The sequence below is a fragment of the Protopterus annectens genome, chromosome 2.part1, assembly GCF_019279795.1.
Source record: "Protopterus annectens isolate FY-2018-M chromosome 2.part1, PAN1.0, whole genome shotgun sequence".
In the NCBI taxonomy this organism is placed as follows: domain Eukaryota; kingdom Metazoa; phylum Chordata; order Ceratodontiformes; family Protopteridae; genus Protopterus; species Protopterus annectens.
In genome coordinates, this window is record NC_056729.1 from 287,682,927 (window position 1) to 287,707,049 (window position 24,123).

At 41.2% G+C, this 24,123-nt stretch overlaps 1 protein-coding gene across 1 annotated transcript in view; it reads right to left on the reverse strand.

The window, feature by feature from the left end:
- Window positions 1-24,123, reverse strand: part of GAR1 (GAR1 ribonucleoprotein) — a 183,347-nt gene that overhangs the window by 64,053 nt on the left and 95,171 nt on the right. The window contains exons 3-5 of the mRNA XM_044063445.1: window positions 12,536-12,749; window positions 12,272-12,420; window positions 1,483-1,542 (exon numbers count right to left, since the gene is read on the reverse strand). Coding sequence (XP_043919380.1) covers window positions 1,483-1,542; window positions 12,272-12,420; window positions 12,536-12,728 — 402 coding nt within the window. The 5' untranslated portion in view covers window positions 12,729-12,749. The remainder of the gene's footprint in view (window positions 1-1,482; window positions 1,543-12,271; window positions 12,421-12,535; window positions 12,750-24,123) is intronic.

The following is a 24,123-nucleotide window of genomic DNA, read 5'->3' on the forward strand; positions in this document are numbered from 1 at the left end:
TCCAATCTTCTCTCCTATCTCATATACGATGCCCCATTGCTCATCAACGTCCAACTTGGCCTGCAATTCAAATTAGAATCCTGTTACAACAAAATCAGCAAATTCACCACCAACTCCAAAAATTCTTTCCATCACTGTCTCTCCTTCCATTAGCTTCAATGGCTAGAACTACCTAAACCCACTTAAACTCACCACAGCCCATAAACTCATTTTCAAGCCATCCGTCTCACTCTCTCCAACACCTTAACACCTTACATTCCTAACAGCTCACTCCGATCTGAAAATAAAAATCTCCTACATATCCTCAAACCCTACCAGCCTTCTCCTATCTTACTCCCTACCCAAGTTATGGAACTCCCTCCCCTTCCCCCTATGAAACACCCCAACCACACCATCTTCAAATCTCTCCTACACTCCTACCTTTCATCTAAATGGATTTGCCCCTGCTCTTCCCATACATGAGCCCCTCCTCACTCATCTTTATTTTCCCAGCCATGTCTGCCTCTCCTCTTTCACTCTGCATATTATATTATCTCTTAACACTTGTTAAACTGTTTCTCTTAGCATATATATTTTCTCTGTTATGCATGTTTTGTTATTCATTGTTAATGCCCCCCCTCCCCGGGCCTCCACTGAAAATGAGCTCTTCTTGGTCCAGTGGACTTCCCCAGTCATCAAACTGAAATAAATAAATAAATACATACTTTTTGTCTAATTTTCAATTTTAAAGTTAGGTACAAGTCGTTAAGTTAATCCACTCAAACCCCATGCATTCTAGGTTCCTTTTACTTGAAAACAAATACGATGGCTGCTATCACATACAGCACAATGTCCTTAACTCTTCTCTCAGATTTTGCCTAATGTTACTGAATCTTACATTTCATGTGTCCAATACTTTTGCAGAACACCTCTGATTTTATTTTTACTTTGTCCGTCCCTCATAAAACTTTTGATTTTCTAACAAATCACTGAGAATTACAGTCAGACACTAATGCCACACATTACAGTTTCATAATTCATATTGCCTGGAAAATGCATGCAAATGCAAAACCCGTCCCATTAATAAATGGGCATACTGTATTCGGCCTGCATGCAGCATTAATGTGATATTTATTTACAAAAGGGGAAATAGACCCAACCTATTATGGCAGAAGTGCCGGAAAGATCCAACTTTACATCAAAGTGACAAGTGTGATGATACAAAGATTGGAAGTACTGCCCGCCTAAGTCTGTGGAAAGCCATAGTTTGCAAACAAAAAATGACAGTAAAATGAAACAGAATACACAGTAAATCGATGTTCAAAGCAGGAAGCTATCTTGTTTTCCCATTGTAACAGAATGCCTGTAGGTATGTGTAAAAAAGTGGTTGCACAATTTTTAAGACACTCCCATTTCTTTTTTTACTGCATCTCACCTTTAAAATACATGAATCACATAGTTATGATTCTGTCATTCAGTAACAGACCCATAAGGAAAATTTACCTTCTGCAGTTTCTTGAAGGAAGAAGCTTTCATATTTTCTGACAGCTTTACAGAAAAACACTGTTCATTTAATTTAAGGAAACTATAGCACATACATTGATTTTTCTTTTTTCATACATAAAAGAAATACTGACAAAATAATTTATCCAATGTCGCTGTATGCCAGCTTGGCCATACAGGGGTTGCCAAAAACACTTCTGGAAAACTTACTGGAAAGGAAAAATATGTAATCTAATCACCATAACAATGGACAATTAAAGGCATCTCCTACAAAAACGTTACTATTAGGGGAACTGTTCTCAGTGCAAGCACTGGTATACAGTACTTTGTTCAGCATTTCTAAATGGTATCACCTTGAAGTTATCCTAAGAAGGACAACTGCAGAAAATAATACTCAGGACTTTCACATCCTTTCCATTTCTCTTATCCTCAAATTTTCACCATTTGCAACTACCACAGTGGAACTTAATCCCAAATACACAAGCAACAGGTGAATGGAAAAACCTTGCAAATGTCCTGCAAGAGACATACACTTAAGGCTTAATATTATTAGAGAGAGTACTTCACATAACTTTTCAGTCTTACTTTGAGATACCTCTTGTATCAGACACATCTACTAGGATGCAGACCCTAGCAATACTCAACACAGAAGGGTGGGGAGATATCAGAATAGAAACAGTCAACTCCTAAGTAGACATCAAGTAGTACAGCTCTATCAAAGAAACCTCTTCCACTACAAATTAAATATAGCTTTGAATTTGTGGCAATAAGCTCATCTCACTACTGTATGGATGCCTTCGTAAGAGTGCACAAGAAAAGCCAAGTAAATCATAGCCCTTGTTCTGCCAGTGTTGCTGACCCTAGAAAAATGTTTAGTATGCTTTCAATGTACAAAAATAAACTTTGTCGTCAAATTCATAAGCTCCTGCTTGGACATGTATGCCCCTTTCTGCTCTTCACAAACGGCACAGACCTTTCGATGTAATAACCACACTGCACACACATATCCAAGCCATTAAGCAACCTCAGAACTGGGATAAATCGCTGGCGTAGTAATCACTTGCTCTGGGATGGAATGGATATACTCAATGTATATATCATTGTTGTGCAAATTACACTGTTTTTCTGGTTAAGTATAACAATGTGCTTCAAAGTTTGAAAATTCAGAATTCTTTATACTAAGATTCCTAGGAGTACTATGCATGGAATTCAAGAATTCTTTTCAACAAAGGTATAACTATTAGAAACATTTTTTTCAGGAAAGAAATTTCAAACCTCATACAGCTGCCAGTTCAAATTGTGCTACAGTGATTTTTCCCATCTTAAAGTACGTGGATTAATCATAAAATAAAGTGGGGAGATTAGCTTGATGGGTTGTTATCTAGCTAGAGGATAGTTTTCAGGGCCTATCACAACTTGAAATTGCAGCAAACTGTGTACACTAATGACAAGGCCTGTATCACACAAATGCTTCAAATGGACTAGCGCTAGCTAGAACTAAGCAAAAAGTAAATGCATAACAACGTTTGTTACTACACCAGGAAAATGCTTATGTAGTCAGTTTACAGAATTTCTACACTGTCATTAAGAAACTACAGAATATCAAAGTTATTGCAAATCTATTAAATCCACATGAAGATATACAGACGTCAAGGTGGGTGAAGAATTCTGAAAATGATCATTAGCAGTAGTCTAATGAACCTGAAGCAGGACTAGAAGATATACAGACGTCAAGGTGGGTGAAGAATTCTGAAAATGATCATTAGCAGTACGGTCTAATGAACCTGAAGCAGGACTAGACCCCATTCAGAAAGGATAACAAAAAGGAGAGCAAAGCTGCAAGTATAAGGTACAGGGGTGCATTTAGAATCACTGGTGCCCAATCACTCTACTTTTAATATGACCATCTATAACAATGGTAATGTACACATGAAATCTGCCTGTTCAGACATCAAAGTATCTCTGAGAGGGTCTGCATGGGTTAAAGAACAGAAGTGATTACTCTTCATGACGTTTAAAAAAACGAATTAGTAAGAGTGGTGGTTTCTGAAAAAAGGGCAGCAGTGTCTGGGAGCCTAGCTCTCACTCATGATAATGGGTAGGCTTGCCTTCAGTCAGAAGACTGGACCTCCCCAGGATATGAATGGCACTGACCCAGATCTATCACATTAGAATCCAATTCCAGATCTTTAAAACTTTTTATCAAGACAGAACGATCTTGATCCAACTTCCTGATACAGCAGTAAGTAGATGTACTGTCTAGTACAACCTTTACCTGTCCTGCACTGACAGGAGCACACCAAGTGAGATGGTCTAGCCAGCTCCACAGTAGACTGATACAGCCCTGATTATACTGTAAATGACTTTGGTCCAAACAACAGATGTGGAGCTGCTATGTACTTGTTAGAAGATATACCGGTGAGAAGCCAATACCTACTCACTCGTACTGAGGTAGCCAACAGACACCCTTGCTTGGGATGCATCTCCTGGTGAAGACCAGCAAAGCCAAGTATCCTCTCCTGGTTATGGAAAGCAGTGAAAATGTGGAAAAATATGGGAGGAGTGTAATACCTTAAAGGTGGTCAATGAACACTGCAGTCTAACCTTCAGAAGGGGTTAAGGAGTTGATATCAAAATTATCCTTGACTGGGCAAGTGTAATGGCTAATCAACAAAAAGCTCTCACCTCTCAGTAGGAAGGTAAAACAAAGGGAAAGAACGGGCAAGACGAAGAGCTCAAGTGATGGGAGTAGACTGAAGAAAAAAATAATGGTAGCCTGATAACCTGTAACATGAACAGAGTGGGAGAGGGTTGACAATCTGCAGACCAATACCCTAGTATTTATTTATAAATGTAAATGGCCATGGTTAAAAACAAACATAGGTCTTGTATGCTGGGAGATAAGCCACCCAGCCATCTTAGAAACATTGGGTATAACAAGCGGAGAGCTTTTAGACATCTGAAAGAAAAGATCAGACTACAAATGTTGGATAAAAAACAACCACTGCAACATTTGTTTGCCGGCTTCAAAAATGTAAACACTCGTTATGAAGTGGGAAATCTGAGATAACTAATGGTGGAAAAAGTTACCACAATGAGCCTAGAATCTTGAGCTACCAAATCCCAACCAATGCAAAGAAGCTGTGAAACACCTGATATTATGGTTGAATTACCGACCCTAATTCAACCCAAGGGTAAAATAGGCCACAGTTTGTGTCCAGCCTTGCCACAATTAACTTTAGAGCCTGCAAATAAAACGATTTCACAGGTTTTCTGCAATCGCCAAGAACTTTCATAACAGCTATGTTTACATCCAGTACTTACTTGGAGATTTGCAGAGAAAGATCTCATATGTCAATAAGGACAGGAGACATGGAATCATCAATTGAGGAAAAACAATGCACATACTTTTAGACAATCTGCAATGACCTTGAAATGTATGGACAAATGAAGTGATAGAGAATGAAGTGGAAGTGACCGCCAGTCCCCCCTAAACCATAAAAAATTCCTGGTATTTGCTCCTTCTGACAAACACACAGGCATATGCACAGCCCAAAAGAATATTCAGCTCCTACTGGTTAGCCAATTACAGTACAGAATACGCATTAAAACATTCTGTAAATTCAGACTCTCAACAGACAGCAAGGATCTTGGTCCCTGACGTGTGTGTCTGTGTGTCCGTGTGTGTATATACACACCAAGAAGAATAAAAAATGCCTTATTTTGCTACTTCTTGGAACTACCCAGATAGCTACTTTTGCATCAGCTCTATGACCCCCCAACCTCTATATATTTTATGCTGAGGGTCGTGCTGATATCAGCACCATTTTAAACTCCCAACTCCAAAGTCAGTCCTTTATAACTTCCAACGATGCCATAATCGTTTGCTGGGCAAACGGAGACAGATGAATGTCCCTAGTGTTTTTTCTAATCTCTTGCTGGTAATCATGCAGAAGAAATCAGACAGCACAAGTGCTCAGTACACTGGTTATCAACCTACCTATGGATAACTCATGCCAGGGTTACCCCCCTTCCTCACAAAAAGGATGACCTAGAAATTCTGAACAAAAAACAGATGTCAATTTTATCTGAAATATCTGCTAAGCTCCCCGATAAGTGAATGGTACATGTGGGCCACTTAAGGGATCCTTGCCTCTGCTAAAGTCAGGTGATGGTCTGCTGAATGTATTCACCAAATAAGAGATCTTGTTTATAATTCTCATTAATCTTGTCCTTTAGGCCCTCTGCAAAACTGGCCCACCTCAGTACCACATCAGCTGTATCATACAAAGTCCTGAGGACACAAGCGTGCATTCTTGGCCAACTCCCCGGAAGGGGCTCAAACTTAGAGATCCTGCATTCAGAAAGGGCATCTGTCATTGGGATTCATACATTTACATCAACAGTCAGACTGTCAAATGTTAAGACACTGCATTTTGAAGACTGAATTCTCTGTGAAATGAACTAACAATGCTTCAAACACATGGCGATCAAAACAACAAACAGCTCTCAAGTCACATGGCAGTACAATGTAAACCACTGCAAAATAGTAGTTTTCTTTTTTCCCCCTTTTCTGTAACGGCATATTCACCATGTGAGTAGACTTTGATCCCACACTCCCACCTCTCTCCTTGAAATACATGTAACTTGTCTTTCAAACAAATGGAGAAGTATGGAGCTCCATACACTGTGCTGTTTACAAGCAGTACAATTTGTCTGACAAAAGTCTTTCTACTTCTTTGAAAATGAAATGGTTTGACAGACTACTACTTGAATGACAAACATGGGTAATGCGACTTGTAAGCAATCAGGGAATCACCAAGAGTGATATGTTCTCTATCAAAGATGACCCTCTGAAATGTTACCAATACACCCATATAATTAAAGTATCAAACCAAAAGGTTGACTTCCACCCAAGGCATGCTTGATTAGTTTGTAAAGACCACTGTACTTACTTCCTTTCAGATGGGTTTGTGTATTCTCCCCAGAGTCAAAGAGAGCTACCCTTGGGGTGCTCAACGTAGGTAGATCTTGACTAGACAGGATTTCCTTATTTTCAGCTGCAATACAAGGACAGATCTGGGACTGAAGCATTTAAGCAACACATTCGTCTTTCTCTTGACAAGGATGGCTGTCACACTAATGTCCAGTAAACATCTAGTAAAAGACCACAGTCCTACTATACACCAAGGCTACAAAAGCTCCTGTTGTACTAACTGGTTCATGTACCACACTTCAAAGCCTAGATGCAGGAGGGGCTCAGATTCCTACACTCTTTCAATAACCTTAAGGGCCAGGCCAATTTCTGAAACTGTAACTACTTTATATTAAGTGCCTACTCCTTTAGTTTCACTTATCCCAAACAGGGTCCAGGAAGGCTCTTCACCCACTCAAGAAGTGTCCATTGTCAGGACCTGGGAAAGGTTCTGTCACAGAAAGGAAAGGAAAGGTCAAAATACAGATTGGTAGGGATAAGTCCATCATACCAGAAACAAGTGACAAAGGCCTAACACTAAAAGACCCATAAGGTTAGGATGTCTACTTCATAACTTGCATCTCAGTTCATTAAAAACACTCATCCTCAAGCCATAAGCATCATAACTACCATAATGATTAACAGGTGTAAAAAGGACCCTCTATAGATCCTGTACTGCATTCTCACTCAGGTTTGCAAGGTCATAAATAACCATGAATGTGCTCCAATGGATACAGTTTATATTACTGAGTTGTTTCTTGCTTAACAAAAGTTCAACTAACCAAATTCAATGAAATGAAAATTCCACTGTAGTTCTTCCACTGGCAAGGCATGTATTAAGGGGACTTTGCACGTACCCCTAAACTAACAGGACAAACTCTGTAAATATAAATCTGTGTGCATTATGATGTAATCCAATGCCTATTTGCTGAAGTGGGCTAGAAAAACTGTGGTTTCTATGATATAAATGAATACTCTGTCCAGCTATGCTGTAATAAAATGCAATCCTCTTAGGTCTACACAGCAATGTTCTAGTTTAACGAGAGCAATGACATCTGCAACCAAAGAAAAGTCTAAGCCAAAGACAGTACCACAGTGTTCCTTGATGGTTTTACCAACAGCAAATCATGGAAGCAGGGGAACACATGCAAGTTGTTTAATAAGTACGAAAGTTGCTGTAAGCATTTATTATACAAAGGGAAAAACAGATGTAGGTGAACATCAATCCCCCTTTTCTGATCTTTTTCAGAAGACAGACATCCCTCTGCTGGGACTGTAAGATGGAACCTAGCTATAAAATGCCCCATGAATCCTACTCCATTTTTTTGCCATCTGAAGTAAAGGATGCTGCATTTTGCTTACTTACCTCATTTGTTAATTCAAGCACCTCATTTTTAGAGGTACAAATTTCCATATCTATATTTAACCAGTCTGTACAGATTGTAATGAATCCCAAAATAAAAATTGTCAAATTCTTCTTCAGGCATCAGTCTGCTCCAAATGAGCGAGTCAGAGTATCAGTGTTTTACTTAGATGACTATCACAATACTGATAATGGGGAACACTGTGCTAAATTCAACAACAAAAAAGTAAAGAAAAAAGTTAGGAATACACACAAAATAATAGTCTGTCTCTTGTTAGCTAAAGAGTGATGACTCTCACCAAATACTGCCCTCAATTCACACTACAAAATAATGACAGCTCCTACAACTCCTTTCAACACATCGATAAAGTCTGGGTCTGTCCCAAGAGTTCCTCCAGAAAACAGTGATGCACCAGTACAGCATTATATGGGAGGATATGTCAGCTCTAGGATGAGGCCAAAACTGACCACTTCCAGAGTCCATTGCTGTTGCAGAAGGATAAACCCCAGAATGAGTCCCTAGTTACATAAGTTTGAATGGTAAATCCTAGTGCTGGGAAGTTAGTCAAGGGGATGGGAGCAGGTGAGGCGCTCATCCATCTCAAGGAAGGGCTGCAGTATGGCCTTGTTAATGATAGATACCTGATCTAGAACAGGCACAACTGTAGACTGCTGTCAGGACAAGACCACCCATCCTCTCAAGCCAAGAATATAGAAACATTCAACTGGTCTTATACTCTGGGCCCCGCTATAATACTATTTATGCTGGCTGTTTATATACGGCATTAGGGAAAAGGGCATCTAAAGAACATGAGTGAAGCTCTGAAAATTACTGGTTCCCTGACTTGAAGACAATTAGCTCTCCAATCAGAGGCTCTCCTTCCCCAGGGGTTGTTGTTCTGGGAGTAAGTCAAGCTCTTAACAAATGGGACAAAGACAGCTCCTAGAGACAGGTTACAGTTACATTATCAAGCTCCTAGAGACAGGTTACAGTTACATTATCAAAATGAGTCAAAAGTTATTTAGGGGAAAAATAGAATTCATTTGTCCTTTGTGACAATGCTCCAAAGCTACATTCATCTTGGACTACCACCCCCAAAGGGTAGTCCTAGACCAGAGTTAGGGATGCATTAAGTAGGCAATGTAATTCTCTTGCGTGAGATAAGTGGGCAATACAAAAGGGTACAAGAGACCATCATTTTGGCCACTGTTTAGCACACTTCACACTGTTGATTTCTTCAATGAGAAGACAAGCCAAAAATTGATCTCTACATTACCTTGTGGAAAGGCATATCTTTATTCTACTGAATGTGGTTATATTCAGCATTGATTTACAAGATATGTTTCATCCACTATTCAATCATGATAGGGAAAAGTGGAGTAAGAATGTCTGCCGAATCCCTCATTATGGGACATTGGAGGTAATACAGTTAAAGATGCAGCAGTATGTGGGTGCAGGAAGTTTACCACCCTGCAAAGATAGAGTTTTGCATTTTTTACGTCACATATGGAAGGATGGTTGTACTTTTGTCATTATGGTGCCTGGCGAGGTCAGGCAACAGTGGACATAAAGAAGTCTGTTCTTTCCCCAACAGTTATGCAGACTCAGAGTTAGCAGATTTAGAGAAATGGCAGAGATAAAGTGGGGCAAAGTAACCCCCACCCCTGCAAACACGTCATGTTATCAGTTTACAATGGATCTCACTGGATGACAAACCATGAGGGAAAGACTGGATCACAAAGAAAAACCAATGATCCAACATACATACATACATACACACACACACACATATATATATATATATATATATATATATATATATATACACACATACATAAACACACACACATATATATGTATGTATGTATATGTATATATATATATATATATATATATATATATATATATATATATATATATATACATATATACATACATACATATATACATACATATATACATACATATATATATATATATATATATATATATATATATATATATATATATATATATATACACATATATGACAAAATAAAATGCTGAAACTGAAGAAAGTTACAAATATAACAAAAAATAATAAGTTATGTACCTACCATAATGTTCCATGTTAGTTGTCTTCTCTCGCCTTCTTTCTTGCTGGATGGGTTTGGAGCAGATCCTCGGCTCCGACTCGGCCACTTACTAAAGCTCGAGAGCTAATTTTACCGGCTCGAGGCAACCCTATATCCCATGATGCAAGGCGATGACTACCCAGATCTCGTTAGCCGCTTTCGCTTGCGAGGTGCTTTTTTTACCGGCTCCTGGTAAGTTCTTCAAATTCAGACTTTTAGTCTCACCCCTTAGTTTTAGTCACCTTTGTTGTTGTGTAAACTATTAACGTTTAATTTAACCCTATTCCCATTAGTGTTCCCTATTTTTCTAGTTATTTATCCCTACCCCTAAGTTAGGCCTTAAGCCTCCCCCTTTCCTAATTTTTTCTGTCAGGGATTCTGTGTGGTGTTTGAGTGTGTTTGTATCCCTGTTTAAATTTTTTACTATTGGATTGGGTGTTTATTGTGTGTGTGTCTGTGTTTTTTGTTACTTAGTGTTTCCTTGACACAGCTATGTCAAAGGACACAAAGGTCTCAGGCTTCAAGAAGTGTGACTCGTGCTGTCAGAAGATGTTCACAGGCTAAGAGTAAATACCTATTTTGGAGCTCTGTCATGATGTACTCTGGCCAGAAAACTGCACCCTTTTCCCAAAAGTGTTTAAACTAAAGATGATTCTGACCTCTAGGAATGCAGGGGTATTAGAGGAGGAAACACCACGAAGTGTCTTCTGCAGAATGGGTTAATGGGTAGATGCCATTAAAATTATGCACAAATTTGAAGAAGGCACTGGCCACTCCTTGGCCTCTTGATCATCTACTTCCACACCTGTAATCATGTAAGAAATGGCCTCATCAATCTTTGCTTAGGCTTTCAATTTCTCCCATGCATATGATGAGAAGCTGAACTGAAACTCTGGAATTCTAAGCAACGCTGTACACTATACACTCCTTTCCCAGGTAACGGAAGCAGCTCACTCTGGCTGTTGCTCTTATGCCTGCAGACACGTTTTAAAAGTTTTTATGTGCTTCTCTCATTGAGATACTTCTAGCAAAGCATTTTAGGATTATGAGCTGAATTGCCTAACTGGAGTGAAAGAATGGCCCAGATGCGGCTGGGACAGTTTTCTAACACAACATGTAGGTGCTGTGGCACGCACTAGAAGGAAAGGTGAAAGCCACAAACTTGGGAGCTAGAATTTTCTAAAGAAATGAATCAAGAAATAACTGTCAAAGAGGAGATACGAGCTGTCATGCACGGCAGATGTCTCTTAGAAGTATAATCAGTAATTTCAAAGTGCTGAAAATGATGTGTTATGGATGGCCTGTGCCACCTTACTTAGTTAGGACTAAAAGACAAGATTGCTGTTGATCTCTACAAAAAATCTACAGACTGCTGAAGAACTCAGCATGGGTGATGATTACTGCTAGACAGAATAGAAATTTGAATGTTGTGAATATTGCTGCACAGAACCTCACCAAGTGAAAAACCATCCCTTTTTACCCTGATCTTGGAGTATAAATGGATCACTACCTTGCAGCAAATGCTGTACCTTATACTTGAACAGTGGCTTCTGAAGGGAAATGCAAGAATGGAGGGGACTGCTGTGACCAGTTCCTATGCACTGCCCTAAGAAAATAATCAATCCAGAAGATATTTGATGATGTTATAACACTCAATGCAGGCTTGTGGAGGAAGAAATGGTCTTCAACCAACCCCCAACAGCCCAGGGAAAAGAACTGGAAGAGTCAGGAGTGTTGGGGGGTACTTAAAAAAAATCTTAACACTGCCAGTTGCCTGATGGTATGGAACTCTGCTTTTAAACTGACTGCAACCAAGTGAATGGCTCTGTTGGGACTCTGAAAGTCTGCTGTGGACACCAGGTCCAAGGCCGCTTCTGGTTCTGCTATGTCTGCTGACAATGGTACCGCACGATACAAAAAGAAACATCTATAGCAATCAGTTACTAACCTGCTTCCATCAATGCTTTTAGCTTCTCAGCTATTTCAGGCTTTAATGATACTGGCTCTAAAAAGTAATATTTTTTTTTGACATTAGCTCTGACATGGAGAATGACAGTGATAAGCCACTAGTTGCTTCTGTGTGCGTGTCTCAAGAACTCCGGGAATATAGGGAAAAATGCATTATGACTAACATGCAAAAGGTTGTTTATCTGCGCTCTTAATTTTTTTAACCGCGAGACATACTTCTGTTCTTAATTTAACTAGTACCTCAAATTTTTACACTTCAGTAAAACAAGAACTTGACCTGTAGAAATAACGGACAAGATAATCCTGTACATTACAGCAGTTAATAAAAAAAAATTGATTCCCTGTAAAGCTACATTTTAAAAGGATACAAAATCCCTGAGTTGTCCAAAGATTTCATCAACTTTTCCAATCTGAGACTTGTTTTCTAGGTAAACTGGTGCATTGAAATAAGGTACTCCTTCTGCGGTACACTTGCAAACAATGTCATCTTCACAAGGGTGCATGAACTCTCCCAATACTGTCGATAAAATACAAGCAAACAAAATATCACTTCTTAGCAGAACTAACTTAGAAAATGAACAACACATATATACATTATATATTTTGTAACCTAATTATTACAAGTAACTTACCTACTACATTTTCTGGAGGTCCCTGGTCAAATCCTCCTCTATTAAAACCTCCACGACCACCTCCTCCACGTCCTCCTCCACCACGATTGAAGCCCCCACGATTGAAGCCCCCACCTCTCCCTCCACCACGGAAGCCCCCTCTATCACCACCACCTCCTCCTCTTCCTCTGAAGCCTCCTCGTCCAAAAGACATCTTAAATGAGCTACCTAATGACTAAAGCAAAAAAAAAAAAAAAAAAAAAAAATTCAGATTTAAGAGAGGACATTAATGGTATGAGATGTTGCAGAGATCCATCAAATCTGTCCAGACATAAAGGTAAACTCAAGTAAACACAATTAAACACAGTATTAACATTTAAGAACAAGGCCCCAGTCCCCATCTCATTTTGAAATTGCATGTATGGAATATTTTGGTGAACATACCACCAAAACAGACTAGATTACAGAAACTATTCAAACGCCCATCATTCTGTTATTGTGTAAACAATCTGTGACTGGTTAGTTGATTGATGGTGACTGGATGGTGCAGGAGGCCTCCAACACCCAGGAGATGACACTCATGGCAGGTGCAAAAACTCCACACCAAACTGTTGATGTATTCTCTGTGTAAGAACGAGCCAACCAGTACAGTGCCAACTGCATTTTGTTACAAATAAAGAGCACTGATCTGTGTTTTCAGGGAGAGCGGTCTACATGGAAGAGAGTTTACCGTATAATTAACCAGTATGTTTTTCTTTTTCATGTTTACAGCGAGCATTCTGTATGTGTAAAGGGAAAGAGGACACTTTAGCAGCAGCCACATTTATTATTGCGTAATTTAAATCAGAATATAAAAGTTTGGGCAAGTTTAAGATTAGCCTTCTAAATAAAGCTGCTGGAATCGGAGGACAGTCTTGTTTTTAGCATTTAGCTGGGCAAGTACACCAGCTATTGTAATTATTATAACAGAAACTACAGTGCTTCAATAATGGTTTGTGCAGCTAACAGATATGAATTACAAACTTGGAGTTGAAACCAGCAATGCCAGCCCCACTAGCTGAAAATGGTGATGCCTGATTAATCTAATACTGGAAGCATGGTTGAGTGAAGGATCGCTGTCAGCACATGATAAACTTGGCAGGAAAAGGATTAAGCATTATCCTCCGGTCAGAAGGTGGATAAGAGAAGAGCTACACTGCTACCTGTCAGGACAAACATTTCCAACTCTTCAAAGTAGAGGAAACCATACAGTAGACATACCAAAACAGTTTATATATAACAAGTCATAACTGAAATAGCCACAACCAAAAACGCAAAACTGGAACCAGGTTTGAAACAAAAAATCATCATCAACTGGCAATGCATTAAAGCTTTAAAAATGAAACACCTAATAAAAACAAAGAAATTATTTATGTAAATACACTCTTTTTTGGATTTTAATTGGTTTGTGACACATTTACACTAACTGCTTGTTATACCGTGTATTCTGAAGAAGTCTTAGGATGAAAGAGTGAAAAAGTCTTTTGGTACTTTAAAGTTGAGTTTTGATTTCAAGTCTGGTTCCAGTTGTGTTTTTGAGTACAGTAGACATCTTAACTAAACGATCAGGTGCAAGCATATCTTCTGACATCACTGCAAGTTTGGCTTTGGTGATTTACAGAGCGCGCGTCTCAAAATCATACCTCACAGCCCACTGACTTACTAGCATCTACCAGGCCAACATACAGTCAGTAAAGACAATTCAGAAGAAGCCTTCCTCACCAAGGCTTGCAACGTTGGATGTTGATGGCTAGAATCATGAAGCATGCTGCTGATAACATCCCTCATTCGTCCAATTTAAGACAGTCAGTGTAAGCAAGTGACTTGGGATACTGTATGGTTGGATTGTTGAATTGAAGAAATTAACATCAAATACAAAAACAGAGTGCCTCAGGTTTTCCCCCCACAAACAGATGAACCATACACATTTTTCAATACCAGTTCAGCTTGCCTTAGTGGCATTATGTAAACACTGCTCATACTCATTTAGCCAGAATATTCTTTGCCTGAATTTTTTTACAGAAATAATTATTTTATACTCAGGCCTGGGATGTGTACTTTCTTGTACTATTATACAGTTTCACAATAAAAGGTTTAAACCTGTGATACATCTATGCCACAAACGTAAATGACCCTGGAGTAAGCACCGAATATTAATACAATAATATATAACTAAAAGGCACTCTAATCATTTACTAGCAATAAACATATCTCAGATATACAAGCTGCCTGACAAGTGGTGGTAAACCGAAATAATTTATCACGATCATCTTCCCCCTTTCCACATTGTCTACATGGGGTCAAGGTGTCTCCATCTCTCTCTCTCTCTAAATTCAATGGCACTCTACTAATCTCTTCATCAGTCATACCCAACTGTTACAGAACCTCTCACACAATCTATCCTTTTCTTTACTGGATGGCCATGTTTCCTCTCATCATTTTCCTACCTGTCCCAAATCTTCAACAGACTGCCTTCTGCTTTTCTGCCTGTGTGTCTGAGCCACCATAATTGGTTCTCTGACATTCTCTATAACTGGAGCTACTTTGGCTACTGTTCTGATGTCCTCATTTCTTTGTCTGTCCCACAGTGTGCATCCTACCACCAGTCTCAGGCACTTCATCTCCATCACCTCTAGCTTCCTCAACTGCTCTGCCTTTACTACCTGGGTTTCAGTACCATTCAGTAGTATACCTTACCTTTCAGCTTCTTTGGCATTCCACTGTCATACACTACCTCTGACACAATGTGACAGTTAGCTACAGCCACAATGATTCTAGCTTTGACCTCTTCATTCAGACTTCGCGTCTCAACCACTCCTCCCAGGTACTTCAAGCTGGTAACCTGATACGCTACTTTCCCTTCTATCTCAGTTCTTAGCTTCTGACTTCCCCAATTTGCTGACATTACAACTGCCTTATCTGCAACAGGTTTCATCCCATGTGCTTTCAGTTTTGCATTCCATTCCATTCCCCTATCCTTTGTTGAAGTTGTTGCTCAGAAAGTCTGCCAGTAATGCCACATAGACTGCATGCAGCAACACTGCTAATCTGTCACCTCCAATCGGTTTGCTAATGTAGTCCATCTCCGGTATGAGAAGTAGTGTGCTCAAAGCTGAACCCTGATGCATACCCACTCCCAATGGGAACCCCTCTCAGAGACCAAACACTGTTTGCGCTAGTCATTCAGTCCTTGTACACAGACAGTAATTTGGAACCACCTCAGGAATGCTCAAATCAGATCTCCCAGGATCTTTTCATATGTTTTGCCCTAGTCTAGGAATGCCCAGTTGGACTCTTTCCTCATCTCTAGTTCCTTCTCAATTATCTGCATGGTCTGGACGACTGTGCTGCATCCTGATCTGAAACCGAACTGCTCATCTACCACCTTACTTTCTACAACTCTGTGTAGTCATATGTCAATCACCCTCTCCAGAGCTTTCATGAAGTGTGACAGGAGTTCAATACCTCTGTACTGCCCACAGATGTGGATGCCCTTTTTGTTCTTGGACACTGGCACTACTATTGCTTATTCATCTGGGATATGCCTCTCTCACAATACTAGGAGTACCTCACTAGCCATGTCTCCCCTATCTCACCCAACATTTTGATCATATATGCTGTGACCTCTTCTAAGCCTGCTGTTTCCCCGGCTTCATTTTCTTTAGTGCTGTTCTGACTTTTCTACAGGGGCTCTCCTCTTTCATCATAGGCAGTCAGTGGCATTTTTTTCATTCAGAAGTTGCTGGCAGTACTCCTTCCATTTGCCTTTGTTGTCTTGTGGATTGGTAAGCAGGTTGTTGCCTTCATTCATTATGAAAGCTGATTAACTATTTTCTTTCTGTGTTTGCCTTGCAACCTGACTTTATTAATATAAAACAGTAAAAGTGCTACAGTCAGAGACCAGCAAAAATATTTAATTCCCTGCCAAGTTAGGAAATATGCATGCTGTTTTTAGAATGGTACAAGTTTTTTTTTCTAGTAGAGTTTTTTTTTTTTTTTACTTTATTTCTTTTTTTAATAAATAGAATTGCTGAATCAATTAAACAGATTACAGTCAACAGACTATTAGATTAATTACCATGGTTATTCCTGTTACATAAACAATGCACACTCATTGATGGTTTCAGCCACACTACAAGGTGTTTAGCTGGTGGAATTTTAAGTTGATTTTAATGGCGCTTTCTTAAAACATTTGGATTTGTGGCTTTGTAATGAATGAAGACATTTCTCCTCCAGCTTGTTGTATGTATGTGTGTATATATGTAATTCCAGTCTCTTTTGGGTTTCTCATCAAGATTTTTGAAAGCCTCTGCTAAAATTTATAACACTTTTACACCTACTGTAAAAGTCATCCTTCCATTATGCTTGCCTTCTTTACATTTTAAAGAAAAAAAGTAAGTTTCATAATGACTGGGTTTATACTGAAAAACAGATGCTGAAAGACAGCAAGACGTGCTCAAAATATATATTGTTTTCAAATACCCTACAAAGTAAAAAAAAAAAAAAAAGGTAATCCTGTATGTTTTGGGGGGAGGGGCGCTGTATTACCTTTGTATAACATCACTATTCCCTAGTCCAGCAGTTTCTGGAGCTGATAACCCCTACCCACTGTCCATATCCTTGGAGGCATACATTTCACACACAGCAAATTCAGCAATCAAAATAGTCAGCAGTACACACCTTTCCAAGGCCATCACAATGCACATGATCCATCACATGCTGAAGTTCCAGACATTAACTTGCCTAAACCTCAAAGACCTGCAAAACTCAAAACTATAAAGCACACTCAGCAAGTTAAGCTTGCCTCCTCACATAGCACAAACAGTCCCAAAGTCACAGATGCTGAGCATACAAGGTAGGCATTGACCCAAACATTCTAGTTATAGGTGACTCTATTGTAAGACATACAGATGTGCCTCTTACCAGGCGAAACAGGGAAAAAGTGAAGGTTAGTTGCTTGTCTGGTGCCAGGATCTGTCAGACCACACATGCACTCTAATCCTTGAACAATAAGTACCACTACGATTCGGTCACAGTTCATGCCAGTGTCAATGAATTTAGGTGTACCTCCCTGGACTACACAAAGAAAAACATGACGGAGCTCTCAGACTGTGTTCAAGGCAGATACGAGACTAGTATTGAGCAACATTCCACCTTCTCCATGGAAGGTGTTGTGATGAATAAGAAATAACAAACTTCAATAATTGGCTTAGTTTTTGGTGTCATTCAAAGAGAGTCTCAACCAATATCTGTCAGCCTGGGAAGATATGACGGAACACACTGCTTCACCAAGGATGGACTGCATCTACCCATCTCAGGTTTTGATTACTGGGAAAGACCATTGTCCACTCCCATAGTGCATTTTTTAGACAATGCCAACCTGATAAACCTACCAACATAATGAAAAAGGCAAAGGAAAATATGAAAGTGTTATTGATCAATGCTAGGAGCCTAAACAAGAAACTCCACTCTGTACAAGTCCTTCACACCCTGGATGACACTGACATCTATGTAGTGACTGACAGTTGGTTTAAAATAGTAGAAAGCATTCCAACTTTGCTGAGCTGTAACATCTTCCATGCGTTTAACACCAGCTACCGCACAGGAGGGGAACAAAGTTGGAAGTGTCTCAGTCTATATCAGTCTTCTCTGGATGAAATAACTTGATGCATTAGCAGTTGTGACATGTCAAAATAACCAGAAAAGTCCCATATCATACATTTGCTTGTTACAGAACTCCCTCTGTGACACAAGAAAGCTATGACATCTACCTACAAGAACTAGAATCACTCCGTATTAAACTCAATGACATTTTCCTATGCGAGTTAAACTACCCAACAATACACTCGTCACTGAAGTAAGCAAACGACTCAGGAGCTTAATAAAATCCACCAAAGCCAAGTTTCAGGGTAAAATACCTACTAAAGCCATAGACAATCACAAGGTATGTTTAGTTATGTTCATAATCTCAAAAAGCACAATGCAGCAATGTGCTGAGCTGACTGCGAACAGTGTTACCCAAATGAAGCTGAAGATATAGCAAGGCTACTGGCTGATAAGTTTAGCTGTAAGTTCACCCCTTTCTATCCCTCAGTCTGTCCTACAAGACATACCTGAAAAGTGCATCACCTCCATCTACCACACAAGACAGAGTCCTAAAAGTACTATTAAATGCTAAATATAACCGCATTGTTGCATCTTAACAATATCCCTGCATGCATCCTAAATAGCATGAAGCATGATTTGGCCACACCCCTAAAAGCACTGTTCAATCTCAGCCTCCATATAGGTTTGTACCAAGCAAATGGAGAACATCTACAGTCGTACCTTGTGTAAGGCAAGCTTCATATGCAAAGCCATGGGAAAGGCTCATCACAAAACTAATTAATCAGGGCATAGGGGACCACCAAACACTGGACACATCTCAGTTTGGATTAGTCAAGGGCAGGTCATGCTTACTCAACCTGGTGGATTTTTGTTGCTAAAAAGGTCACCAAAGCAATGGATGAAGGCAAAACAATACACACTGTATACCTTGACCTGGCCAAAGCTTTTGACACAATTCTCCACTCAAGCATAGCAAAAATGTTATATAAACTTGGAATAATCAGACTTGTGAGAGATGCACTTATATATCCAAACTGGAAGCCATGCACTCTCAAGCCAAGACCGGAATAGCTGGTGAACAGGAGAAGGTCAACACCTGCACCACACCACATGCAACACAGCCCTCCAGAAAACCCACCATTCACAGCTTCCACATAAAAATACAAACCACACACCGAGCTTTGCGGAGGCTCTCAATAGAAATCTACCCAAACAGCAGAGACCTCCAAGGCAGAAATACATTCGACCACCACAACACAGCATAAATCATAAGACACAAAGCTCACCGACATAATGTGCCCCTCAACCTAAGCCCATAAGGCAAAACAGCTTGCACAATACACTAACCATAGGTGACTCGATAGTGAGGCACACTGATGTCCCACTCACTAGAATGAATAAGGAGAAGGTAACAGTCAGCTCTCTATCAGGAGCCAGAATCAGACACTTAACACATGCACTCAGGTCACTCCACAAGTACGACTCTGTCACTGTCCACAAGGGTGTGAATGACCAGAGACGCACCTCCGTGGACTACATGAAGAGAGACATGGATCAGCTCTCGGATTATGTGGCCCAGGCAGGTATGGCCCTAGCCCTGAGAAGCATCCTACCATCACCCAGAATGAAACTGCAGTACAAGCAGAAAATAACTGGCTGCTAGGTTTCTGGTGTCATTCTAAGGGGATACAGTATCTGTCTGCTTGGGATGACATGACTGACAGACCACGATGCTTTGCTAGAGATGGCCTGCATGTCACCCCTGGGTTTCTGGACACTGGCTAAGACTCTTGTCACCCCTATAGTGCCTTTTTTAGGTGATGTTCCAAAGACCAAATTACTACCATAACAGCTACAAATAAATGCAATTTGACGGTCCTGCTGCTCAACGCTAGAAGTCTAAATCACAAGATGCACTTGCTCGAAGCACTACTCAAAATGGAGAACATCAATAATTTGTGTTGTAACGGAGACCTGGTTTAAAGCAGCAGGAAGCACCCCTGCTCTACCAGGCTACAACTCATTCCATGCCTTTTGGCCCCAGAACATGGACCGAAGTTCCAAAACTGGCGGTATCTGCATATTCATAAAGGATAAGCACACCTCCAGACTAGTAGCCCAGCATAACCCATCTGAGATACTTCAGGTACAACTAACACTGGGTAAAACGGCGATTCAGGTTATAGCCTGCTACAGGTCCCCAACTTGTGTCCCAAGACTCTCACTCCATGTTCCTAAGCACCCTGGAAATTATTAGGGTTCAGCCCAACACTCTCATACTAGAGGACTTCAACTACTCCTCCATCAACTGGAAAAACTTTTAGTTATGTACTTACCATAACTTTAGATGTTTGGGATCCATCTCGCCTACATTCAATACTGATGGGCTCGGAGCCGATCCCTCGGCTCCGACTCGGCATGCTATGCTATAGAGCGAGGCCTCTTATTGGCTGAGCTATCTCTTATCCCAGGATGCATCACCACTAATCCCCCAGATCTTGTTTGTCCGCATTCATGCACACATGCACAACTTGTTTATATAACATTGTTAGATGTTTCAAGATGAAACAACAGGATTCGGACCTTCTGATATCCTCTGATCTCCAAGGAAGGGGGAAGGAGGGTGGGTTATTAGGAATGTAGGCGAGATGGATCCCAAACATCTAAAGTTATGGTAAGTACATAACTAAAAGATGTTATGTGATCCTATCTCGCCTACATTCAATACTGATGGGACAGTGTCCCTAGCACCTAAATCCTGGGTGGCTCATTGGAAAACACTCCTGAGCACTGTGGAACCAAATGAAGCTCGTCCTCTAGATGCCACATCCAATTTGTAGTGGGAAATGAAAGTGTGCGGGGAAGACCATGTAGCCGCAGCACAAATGTCACTAATGGGAAGCTTAGAATGAAATGCTATCGAAGTAGCCATAGCCCTTGTAGAATGAGCTTTGACAGAGGTGGTAAGTTCTTTGTTAGAATAAGAATAAGCTTGAGTAATACAGTCCCTAATCCATTTGGCAATAGTGACCTTTGTGACGGCTTTGCCCAATTTATTATCTGCAAAGGATACAAACAACTGATCTGTTTTCCTTGTTTGTTTGGTCCTATCTAAATAAAAACGCAACTGCCTGTGGACATCCAATGTGTGGAATATGAATTCCGCCTTGTTAGAATACTTCGGAAAGAAGACTGGAAGTTCTAATGATTGCTGTAGGCAGAAACTGGAACAGACTTTAAGGACAAAGGAAGGATTTGGCCTGAGAGATACTCTGTCTTTGTGAAAAATCAAGTACGGAGGTTTTACGGACAAAGCTTGAAGCTCTGAAACCCTCCTGGCAGAAGTAATCGCCACCAGAAAGGCAGTCTTCCACGATAGAAATTTTAAATCGCATGTCGCTGCCGGTTCGAAGGGGAAGGAAGTTAAGGCGCGTAACACCACATTGAGATCCCATGGAGGAGCAGGATGAGAAATCGGAGGTCTTAAAAGCGCAGCACCTTTCAAGAAAGTCTTACACAATCTGTTGCTCATTAAAGGTGGGTTTATAGATTCGTGAAAATTGGAAATAGCTGCCAATTGAACCTTGATGGTAGAGACTGAAGAGCCTTGATTAAAAAGAGAAGTTAGAAATTTCAGTACTTCTGAAATGGGAATAGTGATGGGATCCAGGCCCCGGAGTTGAGCCCAAATAGCAAATCTTTTCCATTTGCTAGAATACAATTTCTTTGTAGTAGACTTGTGGGCCGAAGATAAGATGTGTACAACTTCTGGATCCAATGTATGACTCCTTACTATAGTCGGAAGAGGAGGAGCCAAGCCGTCAATTTTAAGGTGTGTAGGGACTGGTGGAATAGTCCCGACTGATGAATCAAAAGGTCTGGGATCTGATCCAGGAACCATGGACCCTCCAGAGCATACTTCCGAAGATAGGGGAACCATACTTGACGAGGCCAGTAAGGAGCAACTAAGATCATTTTGCTCCCCAAGAGAGATGCCTTTTGGATCACCCTGGGAAGGAGAGGAACTGGGGGGAAGGCATAAAGCAAGCCGGTGGGCCAAGGACGGGCTAGTGCGTCCATGGGACTCTTCCCCGGAGCCAGGGTGAGGGAGAAGAACTTTTTGCACTTCGCATTTAGTGGAGTCGCGAAAAGGTCGCAACACGGAACTCCCTATTTGCTGAATATCTGATTTGCAACTGTAATGTTCAGAGACCATTCGTGAGGAGAGAGGATGGTTCTGCTCAGTCTGTCGGCTATCACATTGGACTTGCCTGGAATATGAGTAGCCACTAGAAAGCGTTTGGTCGACACTGCCCATTCCCAAACTCTCATGGCCTCTCTGCAAAGAGGATAGGATCTGGTCCCTCCCTGTTTGTTCAGGTACCAGACAACTGACATGTTGTCTGAGTGAACGGCAATTACGCCCTGAGGGAGGTAATTGTGAAGGGCTTGAAGGGACAGAAGCACCGCCCTCATTTCTAGGATGCTGATATGAAGTAGGGTCTCTTCTGAGTGCCATTTGCCTTGGACTGACCTGCCCAGGGAATGCCCCCCCCCACCCCATCTGGGAGGCGTCCGTGGTCAAAGTGGCCGCAGGAGGAGGTGGAACAAAGGGTCGTCCCTGATCCAGATTGGAGGGCACTAGCCACCAGCGAAGGTCCCATTTGCAGGTTTCCGTGATCCATATGAGGTGACTGAGAGGGAGTTCCTGAAAGGACCACTGAGCTGAAAGAAGCCACTGGAGAATTCTCATGTGCAACCTTGCCAGGGGAACTAGAAGAACCGTGGCGGACATGGAACCCAGTAGCTGCAGGACCATTCTGGCTGGGGCTTTGGATCTGGGAAGTAAGGCTCGAGCTTGAGCCTGAATGGTTTGTATTCTGTCTGTAGGTAGATAGACCCGCATTTGGTTTGAGTCTATCTCTACTCCTATGAATCTTATGCGTTGAGAAGGCAGCAATACAGACTTTGGCCAATTGAAGGTGATTCCAAGGGAATTGCCCAGTGAAATAGTGGCTTGTAGGCTCCGCAATAGTAGATGCTCGGAGGTGGCAGTTAGGAGCCAGTCGTCTAGATACGGAAACACCTGGAATCCTAGACTTCTCAGGTGAGCAGTCACGACCGCCAAACATTTGGTGAACACCCTGGGGGCTGTGGTGAGACCAAAGGGCAGCGCGCGGAACTGAAAATGACTGCCTCCTAGGCTGAAGCGCAGATGTCTCCTGGACGCTTGATGTACCATGATATGGTAATAAGCGTCCTTGAGATCTATGGAGCACATCCAAACACCTTTCTCCAGCAATGGGAGAATGGCTTGTAGGGTGACCATTCGGAACTTGGACTTTTTGACTGAACGGTTTAGAATGCTGAGATCTAAAATGGGTCTCAAGTCCCCGGTCTTTTTTGGCACCAAAAAGAATCTTGAGTAAGTCCCTAATCCGATCTGGTCTGCGGGAACCGGTTGGATGACTCCTTTTTGCAGCAGCTTTGAAACTTCTGAGGCTGCAGTTTCCCCGTTGACTGGGTGGCGGGTCCGGGATTTTTTTGGACTGAGGTGGAGAGTGAAAGAAAGGGATGGAGTAACCTCCGGCGATAATTCGAAGCACCCATCAGTCCTAAGTGATACCTTCCCAGGCTTCTAGGTGCCTCGAAAAACGACCCCCGACTGGCTCCGGAGCTGCACAGTCGGGCAATCCCTCAGGGACTGTGAAAGGCTGAAGAGCCACGAAAGGACTCGCGGTCTCCAGTGTTGCGAGGGCCTCTGCCGCCTCTGGGACGGCGTCTTCCGGAAGAATTTCCCTCCCTGCCTCTGGAAGGGAATCATCCTGCTGAGAGGGGTAAGGCTTCTGAGATCTACGGAACCACATTTTCCCTCCTCTTTTAGCCTTGGGATAAGGCCGAAAGGGAGTGGAAAATCGTGCCCCTACGGCAGTCAGAGTCTTACCCTCCTGTTCGCAGCGGGT